At 60.1% G+C, this 13,401-nt stretch overlaps 5 protein-coding genes across 5 annotated transcripts; 2 read left to right on the forward strand and 3 right to left on the reverse strand.

Moving 5' to 3' along the window:
* Nucleotides 1-175: 175 nt before the first annotated feature.
* BDZ90DRAFT_174946 (hypothetical protein) lies at nt 176-6,966 on the reverse strand. Its single transcript, XM_025503721.1, has one exon. The coding sequence runs from the start codon at nt 6,714-6,716 to the stop codon at nt 348-350; it is 6,369 nt and encodes a 2,122-aa protein (XP_025361908.1). The 5' UTR covers nt 6,717-6,966; the 3' UTR covers nt 176-347.
* Nucleotides 6,967-8,187: 1,221 nt separating this feature from the next.
* Nucleotides 8,188-9,264, forward strand: BDZ90DRAFT_227128 (hypothetical protein; the record flags this gene model as incomplete). The annotated part of the gene is made up of 4 exons (XM_025504739.1): nt 8,188-8,404; nt 8,476-8,506; nt 8,575-8,635; nt 8,704-9,264. 4 exons carry the CDS (start codon nt 8,188-8,190, stop codon nt 9,262-9,264), a joined length of 870 nt encoding a protein of 289 aa, XP_025361909.1.
* Nucleotides 9,265-9,614: 350 nt separating this feature from the next.
* BDZ90DRAFT_232283 (hypothetical protein) lies at nt 9,615-10,208 on the forward strand. Its single transcript, XM_025506192.1, has 3 exons — nt 9,615-9,761; nt 9,835-9,936; nt 10,018-10,208. Exons 1-3 carry the CDS (start codon nt 9,684-9,686, stop codon nt 10,051-10,053), a joined length of 216 nt encoding a protein of 71 aa, XP_025361910.1. The 5' UTR covers nt 9,615-9,683; the 3' UTR covers nt 10,054-10,208.
* Nucleotides 10,138-11,045, reverse strand: BDZ90DRAFT_174980 (hypothetical protein). The gene has a single exon (XM_025503722.1). It carries the CDS (start codon nt 10,945-10,947, stop codon nt 10,312-10,314), a length of 636 nt encoding a protein of 211 aa, XP_025361911.1. The 5' UTR covers nt 10,948-11,045; the 3' UTR covers nt 10,138-10,311.
* A 1,493-nt stretch (nt 11,046-12,538) lies between these two features.
* BDZ90DRAFT_240200 (putative methionine-R-sulfoxide reductase SelR) lies at nt 12,539-13,228 on the reverse strand. The gene is made up of 2 exons (XM_025507375.1): nt 13,028-13,228; nt 12,539-12,940 (listed from the first exon to the last, which is right to left on the reverse strand). Exons 1-2 carry the CDS (start codon nt 13,109-13,111, stop codon nt 12,581-12,583), a joined length of 444 nt encoding a protein of 147 aa, XP_025361912.1. The 5' UTR covers nt 13,112-13,228; the 3' UTR covers nt 12,539-12,580.
* Nucleotides 13,229-13,401: the final 173 nt, after the last annotated feature.

A 13,401-nucleotide genomic window follows, 5' to 3' on the forward strand; every position in this document is an offset into this window, starting at 1 on the left:
TGTACACGCCGCCGCAGCCTCCTGGCGTCACAATTCACGGCGGCCGACAGACAAGAGTTGATGCCCTTGCGCGTTTGCTGCCCATCTCGAGTGGGCAGCAACCGCAAATGACGACTTTTTCGTCAGTGTACCGCCGCCCGCACGAAAACCTGGTGTGGGACGAGAGCAAGCAGCAGACTGTTATGTGAAGCATGTCGATTGAAAACGATAAAGTGTAAGGAGAGGATGCCGAAAGAAGTAGATATTCGAATCAAGAGGCCAGACAGGGTTACGGAAGCGGTTTGGCACAAGCTAGACTGGCCCAATCTCTCCTCAAACGAGGCGCAACGAGGCATTTGGGCCTTCGCCTATTCGTCCTTGACAATAGACCGTCGCCCCCAACCGAACCATTTCTTGAGTCTGGACCAGAACGTGTGCGTGGACGAAGTCGGCGACGACGTCGATGAAGAGGAGGTCGGCGAGTGGCTCGGATGAACGTTGTAGGCCGTCTCAGAACTGCTTATAGTGTTGGGACCGTGAGCGACTCCGCTGCCCGATGAGTGGCTCGGACTCGACTGGTACGACCCTCCAGGCGAGCGATTGGCATCGACAGGACCATGATTGGACCCACTTGAGGACGCTGGTGAGGGAGGAGCGTCGCCGCCGTGCATGGGCTCTCGTGCCTTAACTAGGCCCCCCACGTCGTCATCCTTCGCAATTGATCGTCGCCCCCAACCGAGAAAGCTCCTGAGCACTGACCAGAAGGATCCATTGTGCGATGCTGACGACGATGGTTGAGGAGCCAAGCCTGGCGGGTGCGCTGCGGCCGACGATGACCCTGTCGAGTGGCCTGGACTGGCATTATTGACAGACTCAGCTTCTGAATTGCTTACAATGCTGGCACCGTGAGGAGGGGCATCTGAGGAATGGCCCGAATGCGACTCGTAGGATCCTCCAGGTGAGCGATTGGCATCGATTGGACCATCGTTGGAGCTGGCTGAGCCCACAGACGCCCCAGGCGAGCCGGGAGCGGCGGGAGAAGCGTGGCCACTGTTCATGGGAGCTCGCGCCTGAAGCAACGAGCCCTCCTCGTCCATCCCGTGAATGATAGCCCGTCGCCTGAAACCAAGGAAGCTCCTGAGTCTTGACCAGAAAGATTTAGTAGTCGCAGACGATGATCGAGAGGGAGCAGAGCCTTGCGGGCGCGTGCTGCCCGACGCAGCTGACGAAGACGACGAAGAGGCTGCCGAGTGGCTTGGAGTCCTGTTGAGTGACCCAGATGGAGAATTGGAGCCATGTCGGCCGCCTGGAGAATGATCCGGGCTTGAGTGGAAGGATCCCGCAGGCGAGCGATTTGGATCGACGGGACCGTGATTGGATCCAGCCGAGGATGCTGGCGAGGGAGGTGCATTGACGAGGGCAGGTAGGGCGGGTGGAGCAGGGCCGCCTTGCATGGGCTTTCGACTTGCCAGCAGGGAGCCACCCACGTCATCGTCCTTGGCAATGAACCGTCGCCTCCAATTGCTGAAGAAGCTCCTGATTCTCGACCAAAAGGATCTGCTCCTCGACGTTGACGACCGGGAGGGCGGCTGTGTGGCGATCGACGCAGCTGCCGAGGACGAGGAGGAAGCTGTCGAGTGGCTTGAACTCGCGTTGCTCACGGACCCAGATGCAGAAGAGGAACTGCGGCTGCTGCCAGAGGAATCGCCCGAGCTCGACTCAAAGGATCCTGTAGGCGAGCGATTCGGATCGACAGGCCCATGATTGGACCCAGCTGAAGACGCTGGCGAGGGAGGTGCATCGACTAGGGGAGGAAGGCCGTCCATGGGTGTTCGAGCTACCAGCGAGAAGCCCCCCACAGTGTCGTCTTTGACAGTTGAACGTCGCCCCCAACCAAAGAACTTCTTGATTCCTGTCCACACGGCTGCTGGTCGAGGAAGTTTGAAGCCTGGTCGGCGATCAGCGGACGACGCAGCTGTTGAAGCCGATGAAGGTGTTCGCGAATGACCTGGTTTGTTGACCGAACCAGAGTCAGAATGGCTCACTGTGTTGGGACCGTGAGGGCCTGCGGCGACTACCGAAGCCGAGCCCGACACGTAAGAGCTTCCAGACGAGCGATCGGATGCGTAGGGACCAGAATTCGAGCTGCCTGAGCCCAGAGACGACGCAGCCGGGCCCCATGAGCCTACCGGACTCCATCCCCCCGAGCCCGTACAGGCAGCATACTCGGGACAACTGACGGAAGGCGTGGCGGGGCGTTGGAACATGGGCACTCGTCCCTCAAGCCATAAGCTCTCCACGTCCGAGTCATTGACCATAGATCGTCGACCCCAACCAAGCAATTTACCGAGTCTTGACCAGTAGGAACTCGTGTTCGACGGCGTCGAAGACGGCGATCGAGAGGGTGGAAAGCCTGCTGGTGGCGTGGCGGTCGACGACGATGATGCCGTGGATGAGGACGACGACGATCGCGAGGGAGATGACGCTCGAGAAGGGGATGGCTTTCGGAAGGGCGCAGGGCTTGGTGGGTGTGCGCCGGCGGACGTTGCCGAAGAAGAGGGTGAGGATGGTGGCGAGGCAGGAGGAGTAAAGCCGGGCGGATGTGAGGCGGCCGACGCTGCCGATGAAGAAGATGAGAGTGGCGGCGAGGCAGGGGGAGCCAAACCAGTTGGATGTGAGCCGCCTGACGTTGCCGATGAAGAGGCTGAGGTCGACGGCGATGCTGGAGGAGTAAAGCCTGGTGGATGTGAGGCGGCCGAACCAGCTGATGAAGAGGACGAGGGGTTCACCGGGTGGGCTGGAGGAGCCCAGGCTATCGGGATGGCTGGTATTGGTCTAGGTTCAGAACCGTTCGCCACGTTGGGACCGCGAGCGACTCCAGCGCGAGAGCCCGACACCAGCTCGGAGGGCTCTGCAGGCAAGCGATCAGGATCCATCGTACCATAGCTCGAGCTGCCCGAGCCCGCAGACTTCGAAGGTGAGCCCTGAGCGGAGCCCCGCGCAGCGACGGGAGGCGTGGCAGGAACTTGATACATGGACTCTGAAGATGCCGGCGTCGCCTGCTTCTGGTCCCGACGAGATAACGACGCCTGCCGTGGCCTCAGACCAAGGATTCTCCTGAACTTCGCCCAGAACTGTGACGGTCGAATAGGGGCCGATGGGCCGCCTAAGGGACGGGGAGGCGGACTTGCGTCGTAGGACCCCCCAGGGGAGCGATTGGGATCGATCGGGCCGGTATTGGAGCCAGCCGAGGACGCTGGCGAGGGAGCATTGATCACGACGGGATCGGCGGGAGCGGCAGCAGCAGGAGCACCAGCAGGAGCACCAGCAGCAGGAGCGGCAGGAGCGGCAGGAGCGGCAGGAGCAGCCGCAGGAGCGGGGGGCCGGACGTCGCCGCCAGCGTGGCCGCCGCGCATGGGCTCTCTAACGACGAGCGTCTCTTGGTTGTGTTCTCGATCAGAAAACGCCTTCCGTGGCCTCAAGCCGAGAATTCTCCTGAATTTTGCCCAGAACTGTGACGGTCGAATTGGATTCGGGGCTGGCGGGCGGGGAGGAGAAACGCTCGCAGTGTTGGGACCTTGAGGACCTGCGGCAACTGGAGAAGATGGGCCCGAGTGATAAGATCCTCCCGGCGAGCGACTCGGATCGATTGGGCCATTGTTGGAGCCGGCCGAAGATGCTGGCGAGGCAGGTGCATTGGGATTGACTGCGGCAGGAGCAGGGGCGGCAGGAGCAACAGGAGGAGGGAGAGGGGGTCGAGCGGCGGCGCCAGCGTGGCCGCCGCGCATAGGCTCTCGAGCTGCAAGGGCCGCTTGGCTGCGGTGCAGATACTTTGACGGTGCCTGTGAAGGCTGTCCCCTTGGCACCGGCCGCTTCTTTCGACCCTGGACGAGCTTCTTGAGAACGATGATCAAGGAATTGGTACTGCTCGTCGGAGCGTTATGCGAACCACCAGATCCACGTCCGTTACCACCTTCCTGAGGCGGCTGAGCGGATGGTCCGGAGCTGGCGCTAGCGTGATTGGAACCCGGGACGTGGGCCGCAGCAGCCGAGGAGCTTGAGCCGCTGTCGCCGGAATGGAAGGATCCGCCAGGCGACCGATTTGGATCGATAGGCCCGTTGTTGGAGCCAGTCGAGGAAGCTGGCGAGGCCGGCAAGGGAGGATTGGCTGCGGCAGGAGCGGCTTGAGGAGGATTGTCGCCCTGCATGGGTTGACGAGCTGCGAGCGTCTGCCTGAACTCCCGATATGTCATGAATGGGTGCGAAAGCTCCTCTTGTGGCGCTCCTCGCTTCCTCCCGCCCTTGAGAATTTTCTTGAGACGCTTTGCTCCGCTCGCGAAGAGATTACTGAGGTTCTCGCGGGAGAAGGTGCTCATCGGAACACTGGACGAGCCATGCGATCCTCGACCACTGCTCCGGTGAGACGATGGACCCTTGGAGCTAGAGCTAGCATGGTTGGCTTCCAGATTCTGCAACGAGTAGGTGCTCATCGGAATACTGGATGGACCACCGGACCCTCGCCCGCCACTCGCTCCCGAAGGAGGCTGACCAGATGCCCCGGAGCTAGTGCTAGCACGATTTGATCCCGAGTCGAGGTACGCAGGCAAGGAGCCTGAGCCGCTGTCACTCGAACGGAAAGACCCGCCTGGCGAGCGATTCGGATCGATGGGTCCATTGTTGGAGCCGGCTGAGGACGCTGGCGAGGGAGGATGGACTACGGCAGGAGGAGCGTGCTCACCGTCCATTGGCTCTCGAGCCTCGATCATCGACACGACTCTTCCCTGCGCGCTCGTAATTGAACGTCGTCCGCCTCCGGGTCCTCGCCCTCGTCCTCTGCCTCGTCCTCCATGTCCACTGCCTCCTGACAGCCAACTCGTGACGCGTGACCACCAGGATCCAGACTGCAGGGGCCCGTTGGGGCTCCCAAGGCGCGGGTTGCTCCCTGGGCTAGACGGGGGTGACGCAGGCGGCGTCGTTCTCGCTGGGCTTGGCGCCGATGAGACCGTGGTGCCTGAGCCGCCCATGGCGGGGGAAGAGGCATACGAGCCAGCAGGAGAGCGGTGAGGGTCGATTGGGCCACCATTCGAGGCGTGAGAAGACCCCGGCGACGCTGGCGGCGAGTGGTGAGCTGGCGCGGGCGCCGCAGGGGCGTGATTCTGAGCTGCAGGAGCGCCGCTGACGTGGCCGTTGCTGAGGTTGTCACTGTTCTCCATCGGCTCTCGAGCCACGAACATCGACGGGTACGCGTGGCTGCCGTGCGCGTCCGTCAATGAGCGTCGTCGCCCTCCTCGGCCCCGGCCTCTGCCCCGTGCTGCGCCACCGGACATCCAACTTCTAACGAGTGACCACCAGGATCCAGACGTCAGGCGACTCACGCCGCTCCTGTGACCAGACCCCAAAGATGAACCAGACGACGTCGTGCTGGCAGGGTTTGGGGCCGAAGAGACTGTCGTACCTGATCCGCCCATGGCGCTGCTGGATGAGACGTACGATCCAGCAGGGGACCGGTTGGGGTCAATCGGACCAGCGTTCGAACTGCCAGAAGACGCCGGCGAGGCTGGAGGCGAAGCTGCGGGTGAGGCTGGGGGTGATGCGGCAGGTGAGACGGGGGGCGACGCTGAGGGCGCATTGTGGGCTGCCGCGGGTGCCGCAGCAGGAGCATTGTTCTGAGCTCCTGCAGGCGGGACATAGTTGTTGACGCTACCACTGTTCTGCATGGGCATTCGTGCCTGTAGCATTGAAAAGTAGGCGAGTTCGCTTTCGCTCTGCGGCGTGGTCACTGAGCGTTGGCCCCTTCCTCGCCCTCTTCCCCGCCCCCTCTGCGCTGCGTCACGCGACAACCAGCTTGCGATGCGTGACCACCAGGATCCAGACGAGAAACGGCCCACGTTGCTCGCGGGGCTAGATCCAGGTGATCCAGACGGCGTCGAGCTAGCAACGCTCGGGGTGGCAGATAACGTGGTGCTTGAGCTGCTTGTGTACGAGGCATACGAGCCACCAGGAGAGCGATTGGGGTCGATTGGGCCATTGTTCGAGCCATGAGAAGACGGCGAAGCTGGGGCCACATTCGGGACCGCCGCGGGCGCTGCAGGCGGTGCAGCAGGAGCGATGTTCTGAGGTGCGGGAAGGGCGTTGCCGTTGCCGCCGCTGCCACTGTTTTCCATAGGCTCTCGGGTCGCGAGCGTGGCGTCGAGGCTACCCAGCCTGGAAGGCAGCGTCGAGTGCGAGGGCGAGCCTGTGGTAGAGTCAGGGGCGGAATGAGACACGGGCTGCGTCGTCGCATCACGGCTGTCTTTGCTAGTCTCTTGGGCAACAAACATCCTCTCGAGGGCAGTAGGAGACCACCTGCTGTCTGCAGAGCTCGTCACTGTTATCGCTTCAGCAACTACATCCTCGAGCTGCTGCTCGCCATCGCCGCGAGTCTGAGGGTGATTCATGGTGGTCATATGGTCGTTGAGAGCTGCTAGCGGGGCATCGCTGAGAGGTGCAGCCCGCTCTCGACCATAGCAGGCCGACGCCGTGCAAAGGACCGGATCGACGGGGCGAGAGACAGGGGCAGCTTGAGCTTGAAAGAGTGTGGCGAGGCAGAACATTGTCGTGCCTGTGATGAGGAGGAAGCGTATCATGGAAATGAGGCGGCTTGTGTCTGCACTTGAAGTCATGTGCCGTGTAGTTCTGGGATGGCGGATGTGTGAGAGTAGAGAGCGGTGGGTGCGGAGCCTACCAGAGGTCATCATGGAGGGAGGCAGAGGGGAGAATGGGGGCGTCACGAGGACCAGCTCGATGAGAGAGGGGCGCTACGAGGTCCAGCTCGGTAGAGGGTTGAGAATGGTTCGAGAGCCAGCTCGAGAGTGATCGGATGGAAGAGTTGATTGGGGAAAGAATGTCAGGCCGACCACAAGCCTCTCTACTTGTATCTTTCCCCTCGTCTGGTACCGCCTGCTCTGCTGCTGCCCATCACGAACCGGCGAGACCTTTTCGCTTGGCTTGTAGTTTACTATTGCGCGAGGGACGAGGGAGGGAACGTTATCCTGTTTGCGAGAGCACCATCCCTTCGAGCGCAACGATCAGCTTGGCAATGGCGGACCAACCTGACCAGACGAGCGGCGAGCTTGCTCTGGTGGAGAGGAAGAACGTTACCCTTGGCCGGCTTGCAAAGATATCACGCTTTTATTGCGGGTCTCAGTCGCGGCCCTGCCTCCGAAGACGCTCCGTATCTGATTTTGGCGGGGAGGTTCTAGCGGGTAGTTGTCGGCGGAGGGTCACCACCCTCGTCTTGCCTCTTGGCCCGGCCCTTGGCCCGGCCCATATTTGATCGCCACCAAGCTGTGGTGGCCTCAATCTTCGTGCGCCAGGGAGGCCGCCTGCCGCTCAACGCCACAATGACATCCATGGCTTGTTTGATCTTGCGACCCTCGATCTGAGGAAGCAAAAAGCATCATCGCAATCGCACGGCGATACTACGATGCTGTGGGTCATTGGTGCGCATGAGGCTCGTTGGTAACGCCGAACGTGAACGTGCGCACTGGAGGCTCAATGTCTCAGTGCTCGCTATGTTATTGTGTGCCTGGGTCTGGCAAAGGGCGAGCTGAGCGTGAGTGCATGCAGCAATGTCCACCAACCTCCCGTGAACGATGACGCTGTTCACGTCGAATCCTCGCCGAGAGGCGAATGTAGAGATGCAATTCGAGCGGTGCCTCGTATTGAGATGAATGGCTGATTTGCTGGTACGGTCTTGTTCAGCTAAATGAAGACAAAGGAAGGCATCATTGCGTGTCGTAGGAAGCACGAGACGAAACAGCGCCGAGGATCAGAACAGACTAGGAGACGGAACCACAAAGCCACGTGGCACCCGACTGCCGCCTCGAAAAGGGCCCGTTGACCTACGGTACCGTAGCGGCCGGCCCGGTTGGACGGGCCGTCGACAAGAACAACGACTCGGCGTAGACATCGTAAAATATCGACTCGGGCCGCAGGGTTGAGCACAAAGCAGCATGAAACTGGCAGTGCCGGGAGGGCCAAGGGCGACGGCTCGGAGTCATCCAGCCGTACCGCCGTCACCGTGTCGCCCCCTCCGTTGCTGCCTTCGCCCCGCCGCCCTCATATAGCAGTCGTGGCGCCGCTGCTTCAACGTCGTATCGCACATATCGTTTCCCACCATCAAGACCGCATCTTGCACGATCAACGACTGCAATTCCACTGATCGCGATGCTCGTTATCACCCCGCCCGCCACCTCGGCTACTTTGGCCCTTGTGGTGGCCTCCATCGCCACGGCCCTCGCCCTCTTCGTGAGCCCGGCCACCGCCAGCGCGATGCAGGATGGAGGAGTCACCAATTACAAGGCGACCATGCCGGGCCTCTCGCCTAGATGCAAGGCCGCTCTCTCCAAAGTCTATCATGACAAGGAATTGACGCGCTGCATGAGTGAGTGGGGGAAGAGAGCACAGTGTGGCTGAGAGTCTACGCTGAGCTGTCTGCCTTTTTATCGCTGCTAGATTTCAACGGCCAGAACAATTTCACCCATCTGTCAGTCATGAGTGCAATCGTACCGTTGCACATATGTTTGCGCTGACCCCAACGCCTCGATCGCGCAGCTTTTTCGACAATCCTGCCAACGCCAGCGTCGTCAACAATGCGGCTATCTTTGCGTCGACCGTAAGTGCCTGACTTTTTGCTCGTCGTCATCGCCTTCTTGACACCTCCTTTCGCGCTTGTGACCTCAGACGGTCTGCAAGCGCCCCGCCTGCGCCGAGAAGGCGCTTTCTACGAATTTGCACTCTCTCACCACTTCGTGCAGCAAACACGATCTCGAGCAGGAGAAGAGTCCCGCGGGCTTCATCTCTTCCATCCTCAGCTCTTATGTCGGACTGCGTAACGAGGCTTGCCTCGTCAACATGACTGCCTTTGCCCACTCGCCCGGTTCCATCGAGGGCCACCCACTCTGCTTCGCTCAGCTCCTTCACGGCATCGAGCAGACTAAAGGCGTCAATATGGACCTACCAAACCTCTCGCTACTACTGCGCCAGGACCGATCACTCTTGTCCAAGATCTTCAGGAAGCCTGAAAGCGATGTCAATCGCCACTTTCAGCTCGCGGCCTTCTGCACCGACTGCCTTAAGGCGTCGTACAGCCTCGTCGCACACATCAAGGGGAGCAAGACCAAGGACGATTTGGTCAAGACGGCAAACGATCTCTGTGGCCCCAACTTCCTCAGCGACAAGTCCGCCTTCCCAAAGACGGTAAAGCAGGCTGCGCCCAAGTCACGGCCTGAGCCGGGGGAGTAGCGCTCGCCCCAAAGTGAGAAGTATCGAAGGCGCCGCCCTCTCAGTTCAGGTCAATGCGACGACCAGAATTTTGAAGGTCTGGCCAACACCCTTCTGTCACACACCAGTCTCGATGTCATCCTTCTGCTAAACGAATACGAACATGTCCTAGCCATCCTTATCTCTGACCTATGCTGCTATACTGGCGGCAACAAAGCGAGATGATGCAATCGTTGCTTCTCACATACTCGTGCCTGCGATATCGATTCATCGCTCTTATACAAGACGGCAAGATGTGAGCTCCATCTTTCGCCGTCATACGATATAAAGCGGCGAGATAGAAGAGACTTCATGTGAACAGCCGCGATAAGGCAGAGTACAAAAGCTAGCCTGCCGCCGCGTCCAACCTTTTCTCCAACATACCACCCTTCTCAAACAACATGCGAGCCGATTTTCTAGCCCTGTTCCCAGCTCTGCTGACCCTCACGGCAACGACCATCATAGCGATGCCCGCCGGTGTGAGTCCCTACAATACCATCACATCTCTTGCACCCCATGCATGCTCACTTGCGCCTCGATCCCACCTCGCAGATCAACGAGCTGATGGGACGTAGCCAAATTGAGCCGCTGTGTGCCGACTGCGCCTGCTCTTATACGTGGTGCCATGGATGTCCTGGTTGCCATCATACCGAGGTGCGTCTCGCAGCTACAGTTTCATGACCCAGTAGGGCAAATTGCTGACCTCGTTGTGCTGTTTGCCCCTCACCATGCCAGCGAATGTTCGAGGTAGAGAGCGAGCTCGCCGAGTAGGGGGATGGTGGGGGGAGGACGAAGAAGGGCAAGCTGGTCTTGTCTACTTTCAGTATACGTCTGCGCTTGAAGAAGAAAGGGAAAAAGATGGCTGTCCAAGAATGAATCGAGATTTTTTGTTAGCACCAGGACGAGAGCGAGACTGAGACTTGAGAACAAAGCAATCCCTTCCAATGATCAGCGAGAGAGCAAACGAGCAAGCGAGCAGCCCGACGCCTACGAGCCAGCGCCGGCGCCTTGTTGCCTCCTAGCCCTTGATCAGAACGCATCCTCTTCTTCCTCCCTGTAACCGGGCAAGCTCGTCAACGCCGTCTGCACCGCCAACGCCGCCTCAGCGAGCGCCCTAGCGCAGCTTCCACAATCAATCTGGCTGAGCTCGATGGCGAGATATTTCAAGCAGTCATTCGGCTCAGGCGGTCGTTTTCCCCCGTCCCTGCCCGTCGACCTAGGCCAAGTCAGGCGCTTCTTGAGCCTCTGCCACGGACCAACTGCGCAGACTCCGCCAGTCTGGTAGCACTGGTCCGAGAGCTCCTTGGGGTCGATGGCGAGGTTGTTGAGCACGTCCTGATAAAAGGCCTGACGCTTCGCATGAAAGGCGGAGAGCTTTTGGAAGTTTTGGAATCCAATGAGATCGAAAATGATGGGGGGTAGCTTGAAGAGGTCGTACCTCACGGAACGCTCGGCTGCGGCTTCCTCGAGTGCGTGAAGCTTGTACTGCACACTGACGGCGAAGGCCATGAAGGGGGAGAGGGCACCGAGCTGCTCCTGCTCCGTGAAGTAGGCGGCAGCGATCTCCTTTGCGCGGGCGCAGTCGTACTTCTGGGCTGCGCGGGCCATGCGGAGGACTACTTGCCAGTCGGACATGGTGAGTGGTGGGGCCGGGCGGTTGTACATCAGGCCGAAGAGGAGCTTCAGCGTTGCGGCATCTTCTTCGAGAACGACCTCGGGGCGAGGCGTGTTGGGATCGTCGTCGTCTTCCGTGTCGACCCTACGCCGGCGGAGTGAGAAGCAGAGCGTCAGTGAGTGTGTAGCAAGGCCCCTTCGGCTGCGCGCACGTACATCTCAGAGAGCACAGCTGAGTGCACATTCAGATTGACCTCGTGAATCCTAAACTTGGTCACAGGCTGCCTCGAAGCGCCGCGCCCAGACTCGCTGGAGAGGAAGACAATCTCAGCACTGTCAGAGTTGAAGTCGGCGGCGATAGCGATTGGGTCTCCTCCACCTTGGCCGTGCTGCTGAAGGGCAGACTCGTCGGTCATCTCGAGGGAGGAGGCATTGTTCGTGCCCATGGTGCCGGAGCGTTCGGCGTTGGAGCTAGACATGTTGTCGTGGGGGGACTGGGATTGCTGGCCGTAGCTCGAGACCTGCTGACTGCCGCCGTACGATTGCTGCTGCTGCTGCTGCTGCTGACCGCCACCGCCATAGCTAGACTGCTGGTTCCCACCGCCGTACGAGGATTGCTGATTATTGCCCTGCTGTGGGTGATTCTGGCCCTGCTGCTGGCCCTGCTGCTGGCCGTACCCGCCCGAGCTTTGCTGCTGTTGGCTCTCCTGCTGACCGTAACCTCGGTCTTGTTGTTTGCCTAGAGGTGGAAAATCATCCCTCTGATTGACATTGGACGAGGCGATAGATGTCCCGCCTCCAAAGGTCGAGATGGAGGCGCGTTCGGCCTCATCGTTGTTGATGCTGCCAAAGCGGGAGCCAGTGGAGGCGGTAAAGCCGGAGCTGTGTGCGTGACGAGGGTAAGAAGACAGTTCAGTACGCTGCGCCGTCAATTATGACATGCCACGCTGCTCACGCCTCGGATCGAGCGCCGCCTCCGCCGCCGCCATTGCCATTGCCAGCGGTGCCCCCGCCCCCAGTACCGTAGGACGACTGGGTGGAGCCATAGTCAGCGTTGCCACCGCCGCTGCCACTGTTCCCACCGCTGATGCTGGTAGTCTGTTGGACAGGAGACGAATCATACCCGCTCGAGGTGTTGTTGTTGTTGTTATGGCTGGTGGAATTGTTGTTTGAGGAGGTGCCTCGACCAAAGAAGCCTGCCATTGCTGGTAGACTGGTGGGTGGGCAAGAGATTGTTATGAGATGAGGGAGCGAAGCGTAAGCACGAGGAGTGGTATCATTCTTTATATCAGAGGGTGAGCTCGCACCGCGTTCCTCCAATCGCTCGATATGTCAAGAGCTCGTCGCCATCTTGAGCCCTGCTTCTGTGCCTGCAAGGCTTGTCCTAGCGACGCTGCGATGCGTCATTGCAAGGAGGCTCGAGTGTCGTTGCGGGAGGCTCGATCGCGACGGGGACGAGAATGGCGGCAACAGGCGAGGCCACAGCCAGGGTCGCGATGGCGCTACCGCCGCAGACGCTCGGACCCCTCATCGACGTCGTGATGCTCGTCGCCGTGCTGATGGACCAAGGGGGACAGCGCAAGAACCACGTGTTGCTCAAAGCGGTCAGTCCAACTCACTAGCACTGCTGGGCGCTCACCAAGGGTCTACAAGAAGATCATATTAGCACGTCCCGCACGCACTTCTACTCCTTTACCGGGGCGTCCCCCTCCTGAAACTTGATCGAGACAGAGTTGACGCAATGCCTCTCATCAGTGGGCGTATCGAAGCCCTCTCCCTCAAACACATGTCCCTGATGTCCACCGCACCCGCTGCACGTAATTTCAATCCTCTTCATCCCAAACGTTCGGTCCACATGCCTGTCAATTGCGCCAGGGATAGCGTCAAAGAAAGCTGGCCAGCCACAGCCGCTCTTGAATTTGTGCGAAGCCTTGTAGAGGGGCTGGGAGCAGCCGGCGCATGCGTACACGCCTGAAGACGGATAATGGCGGTCGTACTCCCCACTGCCGGCCATTTCGGTACCTTTTTTGCGGAGGATGCGGAACTGCGGGTGACGAGGCGAGTATGGGACAGACGTGATGATGTGAGCGCTGAGTGTATAATGACAACAAATTCATCGAGGTCGACTCACCTGCTCTGGGCTGAGCTGCGCACGCCACTGCTCCTCGCTCTGCCCGCGAGGGAAGTTGGCGGCTGTCGACGAGTTGGAACCCATGGCTAGGTGGCGAGTCGAGGACGAGAAGTGGGTGTGGTTGCCGAGAGCCAGTTGTGGCGTCGTGCGAGCGAGGGCGGTGGACGCGGATGGAGCAGCGCTGTTGCTGAGGATGGTCGCGAGGGGAGTAAGAGAGGCGATGAGGCTACGTCGATTGGCTATGAGGAGCATGCGGCGTTGCCAAAAGTGGTGGTGAGAGGGAAGGACAGGATGAAGTGATCGTGCGACATCGAAATCATTGCTGCTCAGCGTCGCAACTCGAGCTGCACGCACGCACGCCCACTCGCCCGACC

This window comes from Jaminaea rosea (genome assembly GCF_003144245.1).
Source record: "Jaminaea rosea strain MCA 5214 unplaced genomic scaffold BDZ90scaffold_7, whole genome shotgun sequence".
Lineage (NCBI taxonomy): Eukaryota > Fungi > Basidiomycota > Exobasidiomycetes > Microstromatales > Jaminaea > Jaminaea rosea.

Coding starts and splice junctions, on each gene's coding strand:
- BDZ90DRAFT_174946 (XM_025503721.1), bottom strand. CDS start 6,716: ATGATGACCTCTGGTAGGCTCCGCACCCACCGCTCTCTACTCTCACAC.
- BDZ90DRAFT_232283 (XM_025506192.1), top strand. CDS start 9,684: ATGCGAGCCGATTTTCTAGCCCTGTTCCCAGCTCTGCTGACCCTCACG. Junction 9,762..9,834: donor TCATAGCGATGCCCGCCGGT/GTGAGTCCCTAC, acceptor CCCACCTCGCAG/ATCAACGAGCTGATGGGACG. Junction 9,937..10,017: donor CTGGTTGCCATCATACCGAG/GTGCGTCTCGCA, acceptor TCACCATGCCAG/CGAATGTTCGAGGTAGAGAG.
- BDZ90DRAFT_174980 (XM_025503722.1), bottom strand. CDS start 10,947: ATGTACAACCGCCCGGCCCCACCACTCACCATGTCCGACTGGCAAGTA.
- BDZ90DRAFT_240200 (XM_025507375.1), bottom strand. CDS start 13,111: ATGGGTTCCAACTCGTCGACAGCCGCCAACTTCCCTCGCGGGCAGAGC. Junction 12,941..13,027: donor CGCAGCTCAGCCCAGAGCAG/GTGAGTCGACCT, acceptor CGTCACCCGCAG/TTCCGCATCCTCCGCAAAAA.